This window comes from Esox lucius, chromosome 9 (genome assembly GCF_011004845.1).
Source record: "Esox lucius isolate fEsoLuc1 chromosome 9, fEsoLuc1.pri, whole genome shotgun sequence".
NCBI lineage: Eukaryota > Metazoa > Chordata > Actinopteri > Esociformes > Esocidae > Esox > Esox lucius.
This window is the reverse complement of record NC_047577.1, coordinates 5243847-5264820: the sequence shown is the minus strand read 5'-3', so window position 1 is coordinate 5264820 and position 20974 is coordinate 5243847. Positions and strand designations below refer to the sequence as shown.

At 40.1% G+C, this 20974-nt stretch overlaps 3 protein-coding genes across 6 annotated transcripts; all 3 read left to right on the top strand.

Annotated features, from left to right (window-relative positions):
* Positions 1 to 1809: 1809 nt before the first annotated feature.
* Positions 1810 to 5381, top strand: LOC105029369 (CMRF35-like molecule 1). 2 transcript variants are annotated; one of them, XM_020049681.3, is made up of 5 exons: positions 1810 to 1901; positions 2206 to 2523; positions 2737 to 2898; positions 3798 to 3940; positions 4182 to 5381. In XM_020049681.3, exons 1-5 carry the CDS (start codon positions 1862 to 1864, stop codon positions 4656 to 4658), a joined length of 1140 nt encoding a protein of 379 aa, XP_019905240.2. In that variant the 5' UTR covers positions 1810 to 1861; the 3' UTR covers positions 4659 to 5381. The 2 variants fall into 2 exon arrangements, with proteins under 2 accessions (XP_019905240.2, XP_019905241.2); XM_020049682.3 differs by lacking the exon at positions 2737 to 2898.
* A 6231-nt stretch (positions 5382 to 11612) lies between these two features.
* On the top strand, positions 11613 to 15530 carry LOC117594915 (extensin-like). Its single transcript, XM_034294463.1, has 3 exons — positions 11613 to 11655; positions 14787 to 15239; positions 15286 to 15530. The coding sequence occupies exons 1-3, from the start codon at positions 11613 to 11615 to the stop codon at positions 15528 to 15530; spliced, it is 741 nt and encodes a 246-aa protein (XP_034150354.1).
* Positions 15531 to 17197: 1667 nt separating this feature from the next.
* LOC106023897 (CMRF35-like molecule 1) lies at positions 17198 to 20752 on the top strand. Of its 3 annotated transcripts, none has more exons than XM_029121890.2 (5): positions 17198 to 17349; positions 17486 to 17812; positions 19420 to 19503; positions 19837 to 19995; positions 20087 to 20752. In XM_029121890.2, exons 1-5 carry the CDS (start codon positions 17292 to 17294, stop codon positions 20584 to 20586), a joined length of 1128 nt encoding a protein of 375 aa, XP_028977723.2. In that variant the 5' UTR covers positions 17198 to 17291; the 3' UTR covers positions 20587 to 20752. The 3 variants fall into 3 exon arrangements, with proteins under 3 accessions (XP_028977723.2, XP_012987633.3, XP_028977722.2); XM_013132179.4 differs by having other exon boundaries at positions 19414 to 19503; positions 19888 to 19995; XM_029121889.2 differs by having other exon boundaries at positions 19414 to 19503.
* Positions 20753 to 20974: the final 222 nt, after the last annotated feature.

Here is a 20974-nt window from a genome sequence, read left to right as displayed (position 1 = left end):
AGACTCTATTCTCTCTGTTCATCAGTGGTCTCTCTAAACACAACAGACTCTATTCTCTCTGTTCCTCAGTGGTCTCTCTAAACACAACAGACTCTATTCTCTCTGTTCATCAGTGGTCTCTCTAAACACAACAGACTCTATTCTCTCTGTTCCTCAGTGGTCTCTCTAAATACAACAGACTCTATTCTCTCTGTTCCTCAGTGGTCTCTCTAAATACAACAGACTCTATTCAACAGGAAGTGATTTAATTGTGGTTCTATGGTGAGCAGCTGCTGTGCCACACTGAGGCCTACATTGCTATGGTTACTCTGATCACTCATAGTCAGTAAAACCTAGGATGGTTCCATCTGTTCTACAGCCCAGTTACCCGAAGCCACTGTAGAACATATGAGACAAACTGATGTGCAGATCTATAAAGACACTCCAGAATATCCCATCTATTCCACAGCCCAGCTACCTAAGATAACATAGAACTGTATAATCTATAAAAACGAGTCCCAAATGGCAGTTAGTTCAGTAAGTTAGTTCAGTTGGTTAATTCAGTTGGTTAATTCAGTGAGTTAGTTCAGTTGGTTCAGTTGTTTAGTTCAGCAAGTTAGTACAATAAGTTAGTTCATTAGGTTAGTTCACTTGGTAAGATCATAGTTCAGTTAGTTCAGTTGGTTAATTTAGTTGGTTGGTTCAGTAAGTACGTTCAGTTAGGTCAGTTAGTTAGTTAGTTCAGAAAGTAAGTTCAGTAAGTTAGTTCAGTTGATTAATTCATTTGGTTAGTTCAATTAGTTCAGTAAGTTAGTTCAGTTGGTTAGTTCATTTGGTTAGTTCAGTTGGTTAATTCAGTTAGGGAGATTGCAGTTGGAAATAAAAATAAATCCTATAAACCATGTCTGCAGAAGTTGAGTAGTTCCTCAATTGTTCTTCTTTTTGCAGACAAAAATGTATTGTAGAAGCTGCTGCTAACATGTAGATAATATATTCATGATCCAAAACAGATAAAACATGTCTTAGACTTATTCTATTATCAAAGATAAACATGCTATTTTTCTCTAAAGGAATCCAATCTTCACTCTAAATTTCTTAACTAAATCAGTAAAATAAGTAGCACAAACACACACACATGCACGCACGCATGAACACACACACACACACACACCCACAAACACAATCACTCATGTCCCAGAATGTATATATTTCATAAAACTAAGTATAATACAAATATAATAAGATTGAGTGATGCACACTTTAAGTATCATGTCAACATCTCTGTCATGTTTGCCTACTCAGCTAAAACACACATGGTAACTTTAGAACAGAGAAGTTGACTGTTTTCACACTTTGTCACCAACAGCTTGGTAAGTTCCTAATCTTTACACTACAGCAGTGCATCGTCTGAAAGACAAACCTAGCTGGGTTCCATTGCGGTCAAAATGTCACCCAGTAGATTGAACACGTTTTAGCATGCAGCACTTAGAAACCACACTCTCTGATGGAACTTAAACTGAAATGTTCCCGCCCTCACCACGAACAACACCGTAACTATGACCGAGACCAGAGACTCAGACAGAGGGAAACAGACCGATGGAGAGAGAGAAAGAGAGAGACAGGAAGAGAGGTTTCAGTGGAGGCAGGATCTTTAAAAAAGGAAGAATATTTCAGAAACATCCTGCTGGTGGAAGAACAACAATCTAGCAAGATGTGGTGGTAGTATAGTAATAGTATAGTGGTATAATTACTGATGGTAGTATAGTAATAGTATAGTAGTAGTATAGTGGTATAGTAAATGGTGGTAGTATAGTAATATTATAGTGGTATAATGACTACTAGTAGTATAGTAATAGTATAGTGGCATAATAGCTGGTGTAAAATGAATATCCTCCACGTTGTCTCCTGTTGTCTCCTGTCAGGTGAGATCTGTCTGTCTTTTTATTTCATTTCAAAATCATACTTTTAAGAAAATATGGATGAATCGAAAATGCTTAACTGACTGAGGGCTCTGTAAATTAAACTGTTTAGGGAAAGATTTCTGACCCTACTCGTAACCTGATACTAGTATTTTAAACCTACCTTTAGTCCTAACCTTTCTTTTATAGATATCCACAGTATAGACTTTATAGTTTTTGTTGCCTATAAAGTTTTTACTGTGAGTCAAATGTCGACTTCTTTAAAGTAAATCATCATATAACTGTAGTCCGTATTCTCCTTTGACAGGTCCGTGTCTTGTATCAGCTGTTACTAAGGTGACTGGAGTTGTAGGAGGTAAAGTTATAATCAAATGCTCCCTCACTGGGGCAGAGAACATCAAGTACTTCTGCAAAAGAACTTGTTATGTTAAAGATGTTCTCATTCAGACTAAGGACAGAGGAACCTATATAGATAAAGGACGATACAGTTTACATGACTTTAGAAATGGAGACTTCACTGTGACCATCAAGGACCTGAAGAAGTCAGACTCTGGGACATACTGGTGTGGAGCAGAAAGATATGGCCCAGACTCATACCAAGAGGTGAAACTCAGGGTGACAGACGGTAAGTAAACACTACCTACATTTGACATTTTACATACATATGTACATACTTACATACAAACATACATACATACATATTGCTTGTTAAAATGCATCCTGATTTATTTTTAGCAAGAGACAAATATAATGGTGACAATTTTGATGTTTGTCCTACTTTCTGCTACTACCATTCCTTAACCTACAATAATCCACCCAAAAATGAATGTCCACACAGCCTTCCCAAACTTCCCTACAACATATTCTAACTTCTCCACAACACTCCCAAACCACTCTGGAACTTCTTCAAATATATCCACATCACTCCCAAACCTCTCTGGAACATCTCCAAACCTCTCCTCAGCACCTGGTTACTCTATTGGTGTCTCTTCAACAGAAGGTATGAGAAGTTGATGTGCTTTCAAAGGTTGTAATGTTGTTGGTGGTGTAGATGTTAGTGTTTCAGATGCTGTAAAGGTCTTGGTGGTGTAGATGTTAATGTTTCAGATGCTGTAATGGTCTTGGTGGTGTAGATGTTAATGTTTCAGATGCTGTAATGGTCTTGGTGGTGTAGATGTTAATGTTTCAGAGGCCAACAGGAAGTGATTCATCAGTTCTGTGGTGACTGGCTGCTAACAGAATGTTTCTCCATTGATATGATAACTCTGATCACTGTTACTCACAGACTACATCTTAATTATCGGTCATGTAGTCAGATCTCTATTTTACCTGGTTGATTCTCTGAGTGAGAAAAAAAAAATCTATACATATAAACATATAAAAGTTGCATACAGTAGAATTAAAGCATTGCAAGCATAATTAACATTGTTTAGTAGTTACTTATTTAGAGCAGGTTTTGGGAGCTACAGTGCCAGCAGGAAGACAAACAATGTATGCAATTACAGACCATAGATTAGTCATAATTTTTTTTTTCTCAATGTGATTATATCCTTTAGTTTTATTATACATAGTCAGAATCTGAGCTGACTATTGCAACACTTCTTTGCCTTGGCAGGTTTGGGCTGTAGTCAAAGTCAAAGAAAGACTTCTTGGAGCTTAAGGAAATATTGATCATTAGTCCACTGGTCAATGTATGAATGAACAAAGCTACAATATCTGCATGGTCTCTACAAACCAGCTGACTGGAAAACTGTGGTCACTTTCCAGTAGTATAAGAAAACATAACCTGTAGAACACAGAGTTGCAAGCAGCGGGTAATACAAGGACCTTTTGTAAAGTATCTGACATTTAGTTGTTTTTATAAGGCAGATATCTCTCTCTCTCTCTCGCTGTGTTCAGGTCTGACGATGTGGACCAGTGTTGGTCTGGTAGTCATGATGATGGTGTTAGGGCTGTCTCTACTCCTGTTCCACAGAGAGAGAAGAATCAGAAAATCAACACATCCAGTCTCCTCCAACACCAACACTGCCCCTAGTGGAGAGGTGAGACAGAAGGGTATTTGTGTTTGTGTGTGGCAACAATGCATGTTTAAGTGAATTCGTCTTCAGCGCCCTCTACTGGAGATTCACAATAACCTGTTATAATTTCTAACCTGTCATCATGAGGAACATTCAACACGTGGTCATTGTGTATGTCGGTATTTATAATTGGTATGGGATAATGAAGGTTAGTGATAACTGGTACAGGATGATGTACAGTAGTTATAACTGTTTCTCAATACAGGCTGAATGTGTGTATGATGAGATCAGAGAGGCTGACAGACAGACCGTGGTCAGTTCATCAATCTACACCATTGTCAACTCAGATACAATCTACCCTGCTGTCCGCACCTCTGCAACATACCCTGCTAACAGCGCAACAGGTGATCAATGTGACCTCCATGCTAACGCTAGCTGCTCCAAAGACGACATAGACCCATGCTACTCTACTGTGGACTTCCTTAAAGATCACATAGACCCAATCTACTCCACTGCTGATCCCCCAGATGCTCTTATGTACTCCAGTTTGGATCTTCCAAAAGTTTCTAGAATCTCCTCAGTCTCTTCAACAGCCAGTAGAACCCAAGATGGTTCCATCTATTCTACAGCCCAGTTACCCAAAGACCCTGTAGAACATATGAGATGGCCTGATGTGCAGATCTATGAAGACACTCCAAAAGACGCTGTCTATTCTACCGCCCAGCTACCTGAGAAACCATAGAACTATAAGACCTGTACCAGGTTCTGCATGTGTCCCCAAGGGCTCCTGGTTCTCTATTGGCCCTTCTCTAAAGTATTGCACTATGAAGGGAAAAGGGCATCATGTGGGAATGGTGGGTCTCCAAAGAGACCAGGGATTGTGACCTGAGTGAGGTTTCACAGACAGGCCTGATAGGCAGAGTGCCTGCTTCCTCAGTCAGGCTCATGGGCGGGGGGAATGTGCTCTCCTCCCAGTGTGTGTGTGCTGGTGAATACTTCCTGGTTGAATGAGGTGTTTAATAAGAGACAGAATCACTTGGCAAGATGGGCGATCTACAATTTCTGTAGGGGGACTAGCCTGGGCACTGTAGATCTGACCTCAAGAGTAAACACATGCAGGAGAACACACACAAAAAAATGAAAGATTGTTTTGCCATCACAATCCCTACATCTCCTCAACATTCACAGAGAGCGAGAGAGACAGAGAGAGAGAGATGGAGAGAGAGAGCAAAAGAGAGAAAGAGAGAGATAGTAACACAGTAATAAATAGAGTGATGGGTAGAGAGAGGGAGGACAGAGGGGGGACAGAGGGAGGAGAGAGAAATAGACGTGTCAGACGAGGGAGGAGCTTCAATAAAGGAAGAAAGAGCATTTCAGAAACACCCTGCAGTCTAACAACTGGTGATCAATCAATCAGTCAATCAAATGGATTTATAAAGCCCTTTTTACATCAGCAGATGTCACATGGTTCTTTTACAGAGACACCCGGCCTTAAACCCCAAGGAGCAAACAACAGAAGTGTTGAATTTCAGTGGCTAGGAAAAACTCCCTAAGAATGTCAAAATTTAGGAAGAAACCTACAGAGGACCCGGGCTCAGAGGGGTGATCTGTCCTCTTCTGGCTGTGCCAGGTGAACATATTAAGATTACAATTATAATAATGAATAAATAGGTGTGGGCTGAGTCTAGAGTCTATTTAAAACTAGTCCAGGTCGGAAACATGACCTGAAGGACAAGGAAAGGGACAACACAGGGGAGGGGACGGTGTCAACACAGTGACAGCTGAAATCTGAGATCTGTGCCACTCACATCTTCCCCGATTACAGTATAATTCCAAAATATACAGATCACTGCCTTGCAGAGGTTAAAGCACTCTTCCTGGTGGTTAAACCACTCCCCCTTGAGGTTTAGGCCAGTTAACATTGGGGAAGGGAGCCACTGTCCGCCATTATTGGTTTTCTGATACAGTCATATGAACTGCTGCCCTTTAATCTTGTATAAATCATGTCAAAAGACATGATTTATTTAAATTACAAAAATGCATATTTAGAAAAAAATATATAAAACAAATTGGCTAAATACAGACAATATTTACAATATATATATATGTACAGAGAATATTTATATATAGATAACATATCTAAAAATCAATATGTATGACATGATACAGACAGTGATGTAGAAAGGAAAGAAGACAGACAGACAGAAGTCGTATTAGAAGCAACAGCAGGAACTTTTCATTCTGGACATTACTGGGTATTATGCTGCCACTGCCATCAGTGTTAATCTACTGTGGTTACAATACATTCACTGTTAATTTACTGGGGTTACAATACATTCACTGTTACTATTCTACCATTGTTATTTACTGGGGTTACAATACATTCACTGTTACTATTCTACCATTGTAATTTACTGTGGTTACAATACATTCACTGTTACTATTCTACCATTGTTATTTACTGGGGTTACAATACATTCACTGTTACTATTCTACCATTGTAATTTACTGTGGTTACAATACATTCACTGTTACTATTCTACCATTGTTATTTACTGGGGTTACAATATATTCACTGTTACTATTCTACCATTGTTATTTACTGGGGTTACAATACATTCACTGTTAATATTCAATCACTTTTAATCTACTGTGGTTACACTATTTTCACTGTTACTATTCTACCATTGTTATTTACTGGGGTTACAATACATTCATGGTTAACATTCTATCACTGTTAATCTACTGTGGTTGCAATACATTCACTGTTACTATTCTACCATTGTTATTTACTGGGGTTACAATACATTCACTGTTAATATTCTATCACTGTTAATCTACTGTGGTTACAATACATTCACTGTTACTATTCTACCATTGTTAATTTACAGGGGTTACAATACATTCACTGTTACTATTCTACCATGGTTAATTTACTGGGGTTACAATACATTCACTGATACTATTCTATCACTGTTAATTTACTGGGGTTACAATACATTCACTGATACTATTCTACCATTGTTATTTACTGGGGTTACAATACATTCACTGTTACTATTCTACCATTGTTATTTACTGTGGTTACAATACATTCACTGATACTATTCTACCATTGTAATTTACTGTGGTTACAGTACATTCACTGTTACTATTCTACCATTGTTATTTACTGTGGTTACAATACATTCACTGTTACTATTCTACCATTGTTATTTACTGGGGTTACAATACATTCACTGTTACTATTCTACCATTGTTATTTACGGTGGTTACAATACATTCACTGTTACTACACTGTCAACCTTAATTCTACTACTATTTTTATTATCTCTGTTACACAAACCACTATAATGTCTTCATATTTTCCACCTGAATTATCAGCTAAATTGCTACTCTGAATCCTTTTTAAGTTGAAAATGTAGGATGTTCCTGAATGTCCTTTATTCCTTTATCAAAGCTCCTCGCTCCTCTGACACTCCTTTGTTTCCAGTTTGTTTTATCTTACTGGTGTTGTTTTTCATTGTGTTTTATCTTACTGGTGTTGTTTTTCATTGTGTTTTATTTTACTGGTGTTGGTTTCCAGTGTGTTTTATTTTACTGGTGTTGGTTTCCAGTGTGATTTATTTTACTGGTGTTGGTGAAAGATCAAAGGTGGATCAAGTCAAAATGTTCTTCATCTATTTCTCTTCTTACAGTACCTCTCTCCGCCTTTCTCTCTTTTTCTTTTATTAGATCAATCACTTTGATCTCTCTCTCTTCTGTCTCTTCCTCTGAAGCCTGTCTGCATCAACCAATGTTCTATAGTCTAGAACCGGTTACTAACACCAACGGATGTTCTACACACTGTACAACCAGTTACAAACCTCAATAGATTTTTTTATAAAGTCTAGGACCAGTTACTGACATCAACTAATGTTCTATAGTCTAGAACCGGTTACTAACATCATCTGATGTTCTATATAGTCTAGAACCAGCTACTAACATCATCTGATTTTCTACAGAGATGCAATTACATTCAGTTGCATCATTTAAGATTAGAGGGTATTAAGCAGCTGAAAACTTGAACCAAAGGTTTGACCCCATTTCCTCTGAAACGCACAGGATGGTTTATGCTTTCAACCTCTGACCCAAAACCACGCGCCCACAAGAACACATGTAAAAGAGAGCACTCACAGATGCTTCCGCACCCAAGTACAAACCCACATGAGTGAAGATACATGAGTGTACATACATTCAGTAAAGCATACTCTCTCTCTCTCTGCCTCACTCTCTCTCTCTCTGCCTCTATTGTTCACTCTCTCCATGCCTCTGATATTTTGTTCTTTCAACTCAAACGGCCATCATCCAACAAGAGGGACCAAGGAATTTTTAGGATTCACCTGCCAATTTTAAACACCTGTAAATTATTCGATCAGACAATCTACATATTCTACACACTTTTAAGTATATGATTATATCAGAACACTTACTTATTCTACACACATTTTAGAATATGATTACAGTAAATCAGAACAACTACTTATTCTACACACTTCTAAGCATATGATTATAAGAAAACACCATTTGCAATTCTACACATCAGTAAATAATTACACACCAAACTATTCCCACTAGTGTAAATATGTAGATTAATACTAATTAAACTCTATTGGCATGATGTGCCAGCTAAAATTAACATGTTACCATTAGTTCAGAGAAGCTGTCAATTTCCACACCATTGTCACAACAGCCATCTGTGTTTCACTCAAAGAATTAAGACCACTAGAAAACACACACACAAAAACACACACACACACACACACACGAGACATACATATATAGAAAGAGAGATAGAGGTCAAAGTGAACAGTTTCATTAAAGCATTCTGCAGTCAAGACGACCCGCTGTCAAACGTCTGTTGATTGCTGAAGATACATGTGACCGCAGAATAATTTTGGCCCAGAATGAAGGTACTCCACATTGTCTCCTTCTACCTACTCTTAGGTGAATACTGTCTGTCAAGATGTATTTATACACTTTTAGTTATATGATAATAATAATAATAATATAGGAATAATATGCAGGAGCTGCACCTGATTCATGGAAATACATTTACCAAAGTTCAGGCAAACAATATTACATACATTTACCAAAGTTAAGATTTCATGGGTGAGTAAAACTTCCTTAAAATCTTGTCCAAAACTGGTACAATAGTTTGGAAATAGGCCTATAGTTATTCAGGTTGGTATGATTCTCCTCCCTTTAATCGAGGCAAAACATATGCTGATTTACAAACCCTAGGAATTACATTTCACTCAAGGGTGAAATATAGTTGTTGTTTCTTTACTCCAAGTACCTCTGCGGCAGAAAAAGGGGCAAAAGTAAAACAGTTTTAATTTTTTACCACTTAAGTAACAAATACATGGTTATCAAATTTGGATTCTGTCTTAAAAAAGAAACAGAGCTGGCAGGGGTTGGAGACGGGCGGCGGCGGCCATCCCTCGGGGGGCTTGTGCAGTGGTGGCAAACACTGGGTAGCAGGAGAAGCTGGCGACTGCGGCCACTGGGCAGCAGGGGGTGCTGGCTGCGGTTCCCGGGCAGTAGGGGGCGCAGCCAGCACCCCCTGCTGCCCAATGTTAACCTCTAATCCAATGTTTCTTATCTAGCTTCCAAGGAGCGGGAGACACATCTTTCTACTCTGCCCAGCACTTCTCACCTGAGCATGTATATTTGTGACTAATAAATTAATGTGTGTGTTAATGTGTGTGAATGCTGGGTTCTTGTGTGTTTGTATAAATGTGTGTGTGGGTTTTTTAATGAGTGTGACTCCTGTGTTAATGTGTGTGCGGGGGTTAATGTGTGTATGTGCTAGTTAGTGTTTATGACTAGTTTAACTGTGTTCCCCAGATGTATTGGTATCTATGGGGGCTAGTCTGGTGTTGGTGTGTGTTAGTGTGTGTGTGTTAGTGTGTGTGACTCCTGTATTACTGTGTTCTCCAGATATACTGGTGTGTATAGGGGCTGGTCTGGTGGTGGTGTGTGTATATGTGTGTGTGTGTTAATGTATGTGTTTTAGTGTGTGTGTGTGTGTGTGACTCCTGTATTACTGTGTTCTCCAGATGTATTGGTTTCTATGGGGGCTGGTCTGGTGGTGGTGTGTGTTAATGTGTGTGTGTTAGTGTGTGTGACTCCTGTATTACTGTGTTCTCCAGATGTACTGGTTTCTATGGGGGCTGGTCTGGTGGTGGTTTGTCTGTTGGTTCTCCTTCTCCTCATATTCCTCAGACAAAGGAACAGATCAAAGACACATACAGGTTAGATACACACACACACACACAAGCATGTATACACACATCTGTTTGTTTGTATCCCTGTGAGGAAAAGAGAAATTATTCCCTATTCACCCATTTCCTTAAAACTAACCTTTACCTAACCCACAAGGTGCGTGCACACTGTCCGCTGGCTAGAGCTACAAAGAGGCCGTCTCTCATTTCCATTTCCAACGAGAGCCAGCGAATCACGGCGACAGTGGGCGGAGCTACTCTCTGAGACAAAATCTCCCAGCAACAGTTGAGATGGGTTCAACTTTATGCTAATTTCCAGCTAGCGGGCAGTGACGGAGTTTGGCGACTACCAATGGCAGGGCAGATGTTCTCTTACCCTTCTCTTACTTACCTGCTAGCTAGAAACTCACAAGCTAGCTAAAATAAATTGACGAGATAGAAATGTATAATCGCAGTGTCTGGTTTCTCCATTATTTATGCTTCTCTGGCTTCATGCAGAGATATCATTTGAAAAATACATGCATGGAGGTTTTCAGAGATTGTTAGGATCACGGGTGAGTGACACATGCATAGTTTAAAACAAAGTACATTTCTATTTGAACATTGACAAATCATTGACTTGGCATCGTCGTAATTCATTTTTAGTAGTGGAGTCATCCAAATACTAAATAGTTATTACTATTGGCAGAGACAGGTCCCCTATACTGGTTGACTGGTTGTCCCTAGCATGGTTTAGGAAGATGAGCCCTGCCCGAGCAGGCAGTGTGAACCCTAGTTTCGGTTTAGCAACTGCTCGCAAGAGAGTGAGTTAAGCAAGCGGACTATGTGCACGTAATGTTACTCTTTACCTAACCTTTACCCGTAACCCTTAACCTTACATTACCTCAACCCTTGCTCTTAACCTAACCTTTACTCTTATCCTAGCGCTTTACCTAATCTTATCCTAACCCATAACCTAACCTTAACTCAACCCGAGAGGTGTCTGGAGGCAATATCGATGAATACACAGAGTCAGTGACTGGTTTTATTAGCAAATGTATCAATGACGTTGTAACACGTGCAACTACAAAATAATTTCCTAATCAAAAACCGTGGGTCAACAGTGGTATTCATGGCATGCTTAAGGCACGGACTGCAGCATTCAACACCGGCAGCAAGGAAAATTATAAAAAATCCCGGGAAGGCAATAAAAACAACAAACAGCAAAGTAGAATCTCTCTACCAGGGCTCCAATACCAGGAAGATGTGGAGTGGTCTGAGAACCATCACTGACTATAAAGGCTATGCAGGTAGTGTGGGGGAAGTGCCAGCTTCTCTCCCAGAGGAACTGAACTTTTTCTACACTCACTTTGAGATCATCATCCCTGGCATGGACACTCAAATGGACCAGGGTAGACGTCTGTAAAGGCCTAAAAAGGATTAACCCCCGCATGGCTCCTGGTCTAGACAACATCTCAGACCGTGTTCTACAAGGTCTGTGCTGACCAACTGGCTGATGTATTTACTGATATTTTCAACCTATCGCTACGTCAGTCAGTGGTCCCCACCTGCTTCAAAAAGTCCATAATTGTTCCTGTGCCAAAAAAGCAAAAAATCCTCTGCATGAATGACTACCGCCCTGTAGCACTCACACCAATCATCATGAAGTGCTTTGAGCGGCTAGTTAAAATTCACATCACAGACTCCATGCCTGTAACACTTGACCCGCTACAGTTTGCCTACAGACAAAACACATCCACAGAGGACGCCATCGCTCTGACCCTCCACTCTGCACTCACTCATCTGGACAAAAGGAACACATATGAGAATGCTTATCATTGACGACAGCTCAGCCTTAAACACCATTGTGCCCCACAAGCTGGTGGTTAAGCTCAGGGATCTGGGTCTCGACCCAGGGCAACACCACCTCCTCCTCACAGACTCTCAGTACCGGCTCCCCCCAGGGCTGTGTGTTGAGCCCGCTCCTGTACTCTCTCTTCACCCACCACTGCCTGGCAACCCACTTTAACACTGACCACTGACCACAGCAACCAATGAGTGTCAAGATGACATCTACTTCAACACTGATTCTTCTACAGAGGGTCTGGACAGTGTCTCCAATATGATACCTTCCCCAGAGATCCATCCTGTGTCCAGTATGCTGGTCACTCCTTCAGTAAAGACTCTGATGTCTTTAACCAACCAGAGAGTGTTACATACTTTACTGTTAGAGGACAACATTCCAACCGTGAGACAGTGACTTACTCCACCGTTAAACCAAAAACCTCTTGGTGACATCTAGTATTGGTTTGTGTTTGTGTCTGTATGTGTGGACTTGTTTTACTGACACAGTGAGGACTAAATCTCCAGTAAAAAATGAAATGTTGACTGTGTAGGGATATCCCTGCTACTAACCTTAGGGGTTAGGTTTAGGTTGAAACTTTCAATCAGGGTTCTAGGTTATGTTTAGGTAAACATTTTATGTTATTGGGGTTAGGTTAATGTTGGGTTTAGGGTTAGGTTAAGGTTAGATTTAGGGTTAGGTTAAGGTTAGTTTTAGGTTAAGGTAGGGATTAGGATATGTGGAGTAATTCTGGACTGTGAGTGTTTCCCCTGTTTCTTTTGTGCTTCTGTTTCCTTTTTTTGACATAATCGTTTATTGTACAATCAAAATGAACAAAATGTTAGCTTTTAAATGTTGTCATTAAACACAGAACCATAACAGAAAGGGACAAAAAATACAGTATGTTTAATTTATATTTTTCACAAAATTGAGATGAAACAAAAACAAAAGTAAATTTCATGCTTTTTGTTGGGTGCACAAATCAGTTCATACCATTGGACCTTTACATCACCCACACTAGTAGCCATTTAAACCCGTAGTGGAGCCTGAGGTTTAGACGGCTTGTATTTAATATGACATGTCTTTGTCGTAATTCAATGTATTCAAGAAACGATCAACCTGTGACTGTCTTTCAATAAACTTTACCAGGTATCTTCACAAGTGCTGGTACAGTTGTTCAAACCAGTAGAGTGTGTGTGTTTGTGTGTGTGTGTGTGTGTGTGATGTTCTCTAAAACGCACACACAGACATGCACAAACACACAGCAAAGAATACACAAGGAAGTGTCCAGGCACCGAGAGAGCCACTTGATAGACAAACATCTTAAACGTAGACATGGTTGTGGTTAGGTTTAGGGTTAGGGTTAGGTTTAGGGTTAGGGAGGATGACTGACAGTGTGTGTCTTGGTGACTGGAAGTGACTGATAGACTGTAGAGAGGAAAACCACAGAAGTATAATGATGATGGGGAAGAGTCGCCACGAGACTGAGAACATAAGAAGAAAACTCCCATCTGTCATTCATATCCTTCTATGTGGTGAGTAATATTACAATTTAAAGGATAGATTTAGGTTGTTTTCGTATATAGTTTCCATGTTTACAGTTTATGCTGTGTTCTAGTTAGTTGAAAACCCTATCAAAGCTCACATTCAGATGTTGATTGGACATTTGTTCCCAGTTTTTGTGTTATATACATCAGCAAGTAGTCATAGTGACAACTAAATTGGTACAGTGTGGAACCTGGGTTCATTTCTAAATGGGTCAAGTACATGTAAATCCTTGGTAGTTCCTTGGTAGTCCATGTTGGTAATAGTAAATGCTTGGTAGTTGTAGTCCATGTTGGTTATAGTAAATGCTTGGTTGTTGTAGTCCATGTTGGTTATGGTAAATGCTTAATAATGCATTCTTGCATTCTGTTTTTATTATCATTTTACGCGGCGTCCCAACTCTTTTGGAAACCGGGTTGTAGAAAATAATTCAGATAGAAGAAAGAGATGGAGGTCCACTTGTGTGTGTGTGAGGGCACACATCCTACATACGTAGGTGTGTGTGTGTGTGTGTGGTTTTGGTTTAAATGCTGAAAGCTGTAAACACCCTGTGTGTTTCAGAGGAAATGGTGTTAAAGTTTGTCCTTTAGAACTTAAAGCTGAAAGACGTAACCTTCTAAACAGGAATTATTTCCAAATAATGTTCCTGAAAATCTGGTCTGTCGCTAGGTGTGACTTCAGTTCACTCTTTTATTCAGCTCATCTAACTAAAATTCTTCATCGATCAGGTGAGTTGACATACGATTATTTTAATGATATAATAAAATTAAATAAACAAAATATATCTAATTTAGCACACATAGGAAACATGAGAATAGCCAGCTATTACTTTAAACTTTCCTTGGTAATTTTTCCCGATTACAGTACTACTAGTTGGCCTAGTAAAAAAGCAAACAGCATGTACAGACGGCAGCTCGCCTCTTGGCTTTATCCACAGAAAGTTAGCTAGTGAACCAAATTGGTCAATTGTTTTTGCCGGGTAATTGGTTATAGCCAATTACTAACAACATAATGAGGTTATTCTAGACATGTATGTATGTGATAATGAATGATAATGATGGGTGTATGTTGACGGTATGTATTTTATGTATGTGATAATGAATGATAATGATGGGTGTATGTTGACGGTATGTACTTTATGTATGTGATAATGAATGATAATGAATGAGTGGTGTACGTTGACTGTTTGTACTGTAAGTGTGTGCACATGTTACATGTTACATGTTGTGTTCCCCAGGGCCAGACAACAAACAAGATGCATCAACCCAAGACTCCACCTTCCAAACCCTCAACCCGGCCCCTGAAGACTCCACCTACCAAACCATGAACCCGGCCCCTGAAGACTCCACCTGCCAAACCATGAACCCGGCCCCTGAAGACTCCACCTACCAAACCCTCAACCCGGCCCCTGAAGACTCCACCTACCAAACCATCAACCCGGCCCCTCAAGACTCCACCTACCAAACCATCAACCCGGCCCCTGAAGACTCCACCTACCAAACCATCAGTCCGGCCCCTCAAGATTCCACATACCAAACCATCAACCGGCCCCTCATGACTCCACCTACCAAACCATCAACCCGGCCCCTCAAGACTCCACCTACCAAACCATCAACCCGGCCCCTGAAGACTCCACCTACCAAACCATCAGCCCGGCCCCTCAAGATTCCAACTACCAAACCATCAACAGGCCCCTCAAGACTCCACCTACCAAACCATCAACCCGGCCCCTGAAGACTCCACCTACCAAACCATCAACCGGCCCCTGAAGACTCCACCTACCAAAATCAACCCAGCCCCTCAAGACTCCACCTACCAAACCATCAACCCGGCCCCTGAAGACTCCACCTACCAAACCATCAACCCGGCCCCTCAAGACTCCACCTACCAAACCATCAACCGGCCCCTCAAGACTCCACCTACCAAACCATCAACCCGCCCCCTGAAGACTCCACCTACCAAACCATCAACCGGCCCCTGAAGACTCCACCTACCAAACCATCAACCCGGCCCCTCAAGACTCCACCTACCAAACCATCAACCGGCCCCTCAAGACTCCACCTACCAAACCATCAACCCGCCCCCTGAAGACTCCACCTACCAAACCATCAACCGGCCCCTGAAGACTCCACCTACCAAACTGTCAACATTGCAGCATGTCACCACTTAAACAAGAAAAGGAACCAGGCAAGCCTAGTTCTGCCGGCCCGCAATTTGAAGGGATGAATGTTGTATCCCTGGCTGGATTCAACAGGTATAATAGTGTTGCTATGCTACATTCAACGTGTTTAATTAGAATGAGATTACTTTAAATAGCCAGCTAATAATTTAACAGTAATGAAAACAACAACCCCAAACACTCCATGGCTGGTTCCATTAAGCAATGTGAACTATGAGAGGAGTTTTGGGAAATATACAATCCTTTTTGCCCAGTACAAACTATGTAGGTTTGAGTGAATGAGTCTTCATCGCCCTCTACTGGAGTTTCAACGTAACCTGTTATCATTACAAACCTGTCATCAAGAGGAACTTTTAACACGTGGTTATTGTGTATATCTGCTCCAACTGCTCATGTCTTCTCAGATGTTTGTTTGTACTCATTTTTGACCATGATGTTAATCATTTCCAAATATCGCTGTGCACATGTCTATTGATGCCCAAACAAATGAGCTCTTAATAGTTGAATGACATTTTTAGTCCCAGAACAAAATCCACTCCGAAGGGACAAGTTGGGGAAAATGTTTATTTAGCTTATGCTGCACCCAAGTAGAATAAACTACCAGAAGATCTTAGACGTGCCCCAAACGTATACATTTTTAATGTTTTCCTGTGCCTATGACTGAGCACTTAACCGCACTGTTTAGCCTATCAGCATGTTTTTATCCCGTTTTTACTCAGTTTCTATGTTATTATTACGTTTTATGATTATGATGTTGTTTTGATGTTTTCATTTGAGTATTTGTTTTCATGGTATTGTATTTTCATATTTTATATTTTTCTTTGCAAATCACATTGAATTGCTTCGATTAATGAATTGTGCTATATTAATAAACGTGCTTACTTTTCTTGCTTTATTTAAAAACCATACATATTTATTCCCTAAGATAATTTATTTTTGATTCCGTCTCTCACAGAAGTTAGGCCTGTAGGCTCTCACAACACTGGCATGCAGCCATAGATGTCCAACCAGCCAGGTCCCCCATTCATTTCAGTTCAGTAATAGCATAGCATTAAAACACAGTGAATGATTAACACACACTGCAAATTGTCCAATAACAAAAACATATTTTGGTTTTCACTTACAAAAAAAAACACATCCAGCTGAATATGACCCATTAGTTGTGTCGTAATGTGGTCGCAGATCCAACGTGGCGTGACAGCGACCATAGCAGGCTAATCAGTACTAACAGGTAATCACAAATACAAATACTTGTTCTCCCCACTGTGGGTCGATAGATAGATCAATAGGTCAATAGATAGAGGGAGATGAAGGGGGGAAATTCAGAGATTCAGAGAATAATCAAAATGCAAAGTGAAAAAGTGGGAGGAAGTTAGAGAGAGACAGTGAAGTCTGGTTTTTGTAGTCAAGCTGCTTAAAGAGGACCAACAAGAGTGAAAACAAGGAAGCTGAACATTCACACAGGAAAAGAGAGGTACAGGACATCACTGTAATTGGTGAGATTAAGACAGAGATTACGTGTCGGAATAGAAAATAGTAGAAAAGAGACCTAGCGAGTAAAAGATGGAGGTTAAGATCAAGCTGGAGAAAGTTTGCATCGCTATGGTTACCATTCTGCTAGGTGAGTTCACCAGTCAGAGTTTTATTGTATTTGTGAAATAACATGTCTGTATAACAGCACATGAAGGCGATGTGTTGGGGTGACAGGTTGATGTTGTAATATGAACTGGACTCTTTCTCATGTCTTCATGTGACAGCTCCTTGTAAATCTGAGTTGGACTCTCAGGCAGTGATTGGAGTTGTGGGAGGACGAGTCATAATCAAATGTTCATACACATTAGCAGAGACCAGCATCAAGTATTTCTGCAAGGGGATCTGCTTAACTGAATCAGGTATTCTCATTCAGACTCAGGACAGCGAGAACTGTACCGAGAAAGGACGATACAGTATATTTGACTTTAGAAATGGAGTCTTCGCTGTGACCATCAAGGACCTGAAGAAGTCAGACTCTGGGACATACTGGTGCAGAGTGGATAGAATATTCGAATACACGTTCCAGCAAGTGAAACTCAGCATCATGGACGGTGGGTTTTGTGTTAACCTATTTAAAGATGTATGCAGAGATATACTAGATTTCAATTCTCCTCAGGTGCACATTTTGAATAATAGTGATATATTTTGTTGCAGTGTTTTAAAAAAAATTTGAATGTACTTTGCTTTCCTTGAAGTAACATTTAGTGTTGGTCTTTCGTAAGGTGCACATTCCTTGGTGTAAACATTGCCATATTTGGCTATGAATCACACATCTTCCTCTTCAGCTCTTACAAACACACAAACACAAACCACTTCCTTATAAATTCCCCTTTTCTGAACCCACTCAGTAGCTGTTGCTAAGAGATCATTATAGTTTCCAATTTGTGCTACTAATTTCAAATAGGCCAAGAAAAAAAATGCAGAAAAGAAACAGATGTCTAGAGAACGCAAATGCAATTGAAAATCACTTGAGTGAACACTTTCTCTGGATTGCAAATCAATTAAAAATGTATGAACTTTGTGACGTAAGTTTGTGTATGTCATTTTACAGCAGATTGTTGGACAAGCTGTTGAGAGATCTGCAACATTTTCAAAATGGAAAGAGATAAAATTGCGGTCGTCTTAAAACACGGCAAGCTTATTGCTCCATCCTGATAACATGGGGTGTCTCCATCTTTTTACTGTCTCTGGTGCAGTCACTGATTACACATTATTTTGAGTCCCCATTCCCATTAGATGTTGTATAGATAGTAACACTATAAACAAACTTTCAAAAAAGCTTTAAACAAACTATCGGCTGATGAACAACAGCTTGCTAAGGTTAAGGTTAGAGTTAGGTTTAGAATAAGGTTCAGGGTAAGGGTTAAGGTTAGAGTTAGGTTTAGAATAAGGTTTAGGGTAAGGGTTAAGGTTAGAGTTAGGTTTAGAATAAGGTTTAGGGTAAGGGTTAAGTTAGAGTTAGGTTTAGAATAAGGTTTAGGGTAAGGGTTAAGGTTAGAGTTAGGTTTAGAATAAGGTTTAGGGTAAGGGTTAAGGTTAGAGTTAGGTTTAGAATAAGGTTTAGGGTAAGGGTTAAGTTAGAGTTAGGTTTAGAATAAGGTTTAGGGTAAGGGTTAAGGTTAGAGTTAGGTTTAGAATAAGGTTTAGGGTAAGGGTTAAGGTTAGAGTTAGGTTTAGAATAAGGTTTAGGGTAAGGGTTAAGGTTAGGTATAGAATAAAGGTTTATGGTTAGTATATAGATGAGGGTTAGATTCACTAGATTAGTTAAAATGTTACAGAAAGTCAGTAGACAATCGGCAGAGCATTTACAGGCACACATTGTGGACTCTCAATATAGTGTTACCCAGTCTTTAAAGTTCCTCTTTCAGCTCCACCCACTCCACCTGATATCAGCAGTACACATCTCCATCCCCCCGATACACTGCACTGGAAAACGGTAACCGTAACAACAAGTAGTCAAACCAGTAGTTCTTATTCCTGTTTCTAGTCGGATGAGTGGAGAAGCATTTTGTTCACATCACAAATCAACTCTTTAGAAACTATTTCATTTGTGGAATCAGTTGTGTAGTGCGTTGCCAAACACCCACAGGATGGGAGTATCTCAGTTTCACATCTCTATCCTGGTGCTCTTTAACAACTGGCCTGTTTTCAGGGACAGACTGGAAGGCACTAACCAGAGCCACCCCACCAGAATCAATGACAACCAATTCACCAGAATCAATGAAAACCAATTCACCAAATGGTAAGAGTTCCTGTCCAATAAAGTGCCCAGGCTTACAGGTTCCTGTTTGCATGGGGCATGTTTTGGCAAAACTTGTTATTCACTGTCAAATCTTAAAACACTAGGCATTACCTCCATTGCTTGTGGTAAATGGGAAAGAAGCATTAATAAACAGCACAGCTGACCAGTAACAAACATTGAGCGGTTCCACATGCTCCAGGGGTCATCATGGTGTGTAAGTCTGGTATTTGTAATTCTAGGTGCTCCAGTGGTTATAATGGTGTGTGTGAGTCTGGTATTAGTAGTTCTTGGTACTCCAGTGGCCATCATGGTGTGTGAGTCTGGTATTTGTAGTTCTAGGTACTCCAGTGTTCTTCATGGTGTGTGTGACTCTGGTATTTGTAGTTCTAGGTACTCCAGTGGTCATTATGGTCTGTGTGAGTCTGGGTGTGTTGGTGTTGGGACTCATTGTGTTACTGATCTATAAATGGAGGAGAGAAAGGAAATCATCAAGTAAGCATTTAATCCACTTCTCCCAATTCAAGGAATACATTTTTTTTTTGTGAGAACAGTCTTACATTTTCACACATTTTGTGTTTCACAGGACTGGTCACCAATTTAGACACAGGAAACCATCACCTCATCAACCTAGACATCACATTAGCAGCCCGATACTCCACCTACCAAGACCTCAACACAGGAACTCAAGACTCCACCTTCCAAACTCTAAACACAGGAACTCAAGACTCCACATACCAAACTCTAAACACGGCACCTCAAGACTCCACCTTCCAAACTCTAAACACAGGAACTCAAGACTCCACATACCAAAATCTAAACACGGCACCTCAAGACTCCACCTTCCAAACTCTAAACACAGGATCTCAAGACTCCACATACCAAACTCTAAACACGGCACCTCTAGACTCCACCTTCCAAACTCTAAACACAGGAACTCAAGACTCCACATACCAAACTCTAAACATGGCACCTCAATACTCCAATCACCAAGACCTCGACACAGGAACTCAAGATTCCACCTACCAAACCCTCAACACGACACCTCAAAATGCCATCTACCACACCATCAACACAACACCTTAAGACTCCAAAACTCCACCTACATCAAACCATCAAAATGCCAACCCAAGACTCCTAATGTAAACCCTCAACTTAACACAACAGACAAAACTGAGATGAAACTAGAGGAAGATCCCTATTTGGTTTTGTGTACAATGTCATCAAAAGATGAAAAATGTAATTCATATTTCTATATATATATGTGATATATTGGTCATTGAAAGGTGGTTTTAGGTCAAACAGATTACATTTCCAAATAAAATGCTCTCAACTGTCTGTGTCGTGAGATTTCATCTATCACTTTATGTGTAACCAGTCTATAGAAAACTGTTTTGTGTAGCCAGTCTGATGAGAAAAATCCTGTGTATCCAGTATAAGGAAAACGGTCTATAGTGCAGTAACTTCATTGACA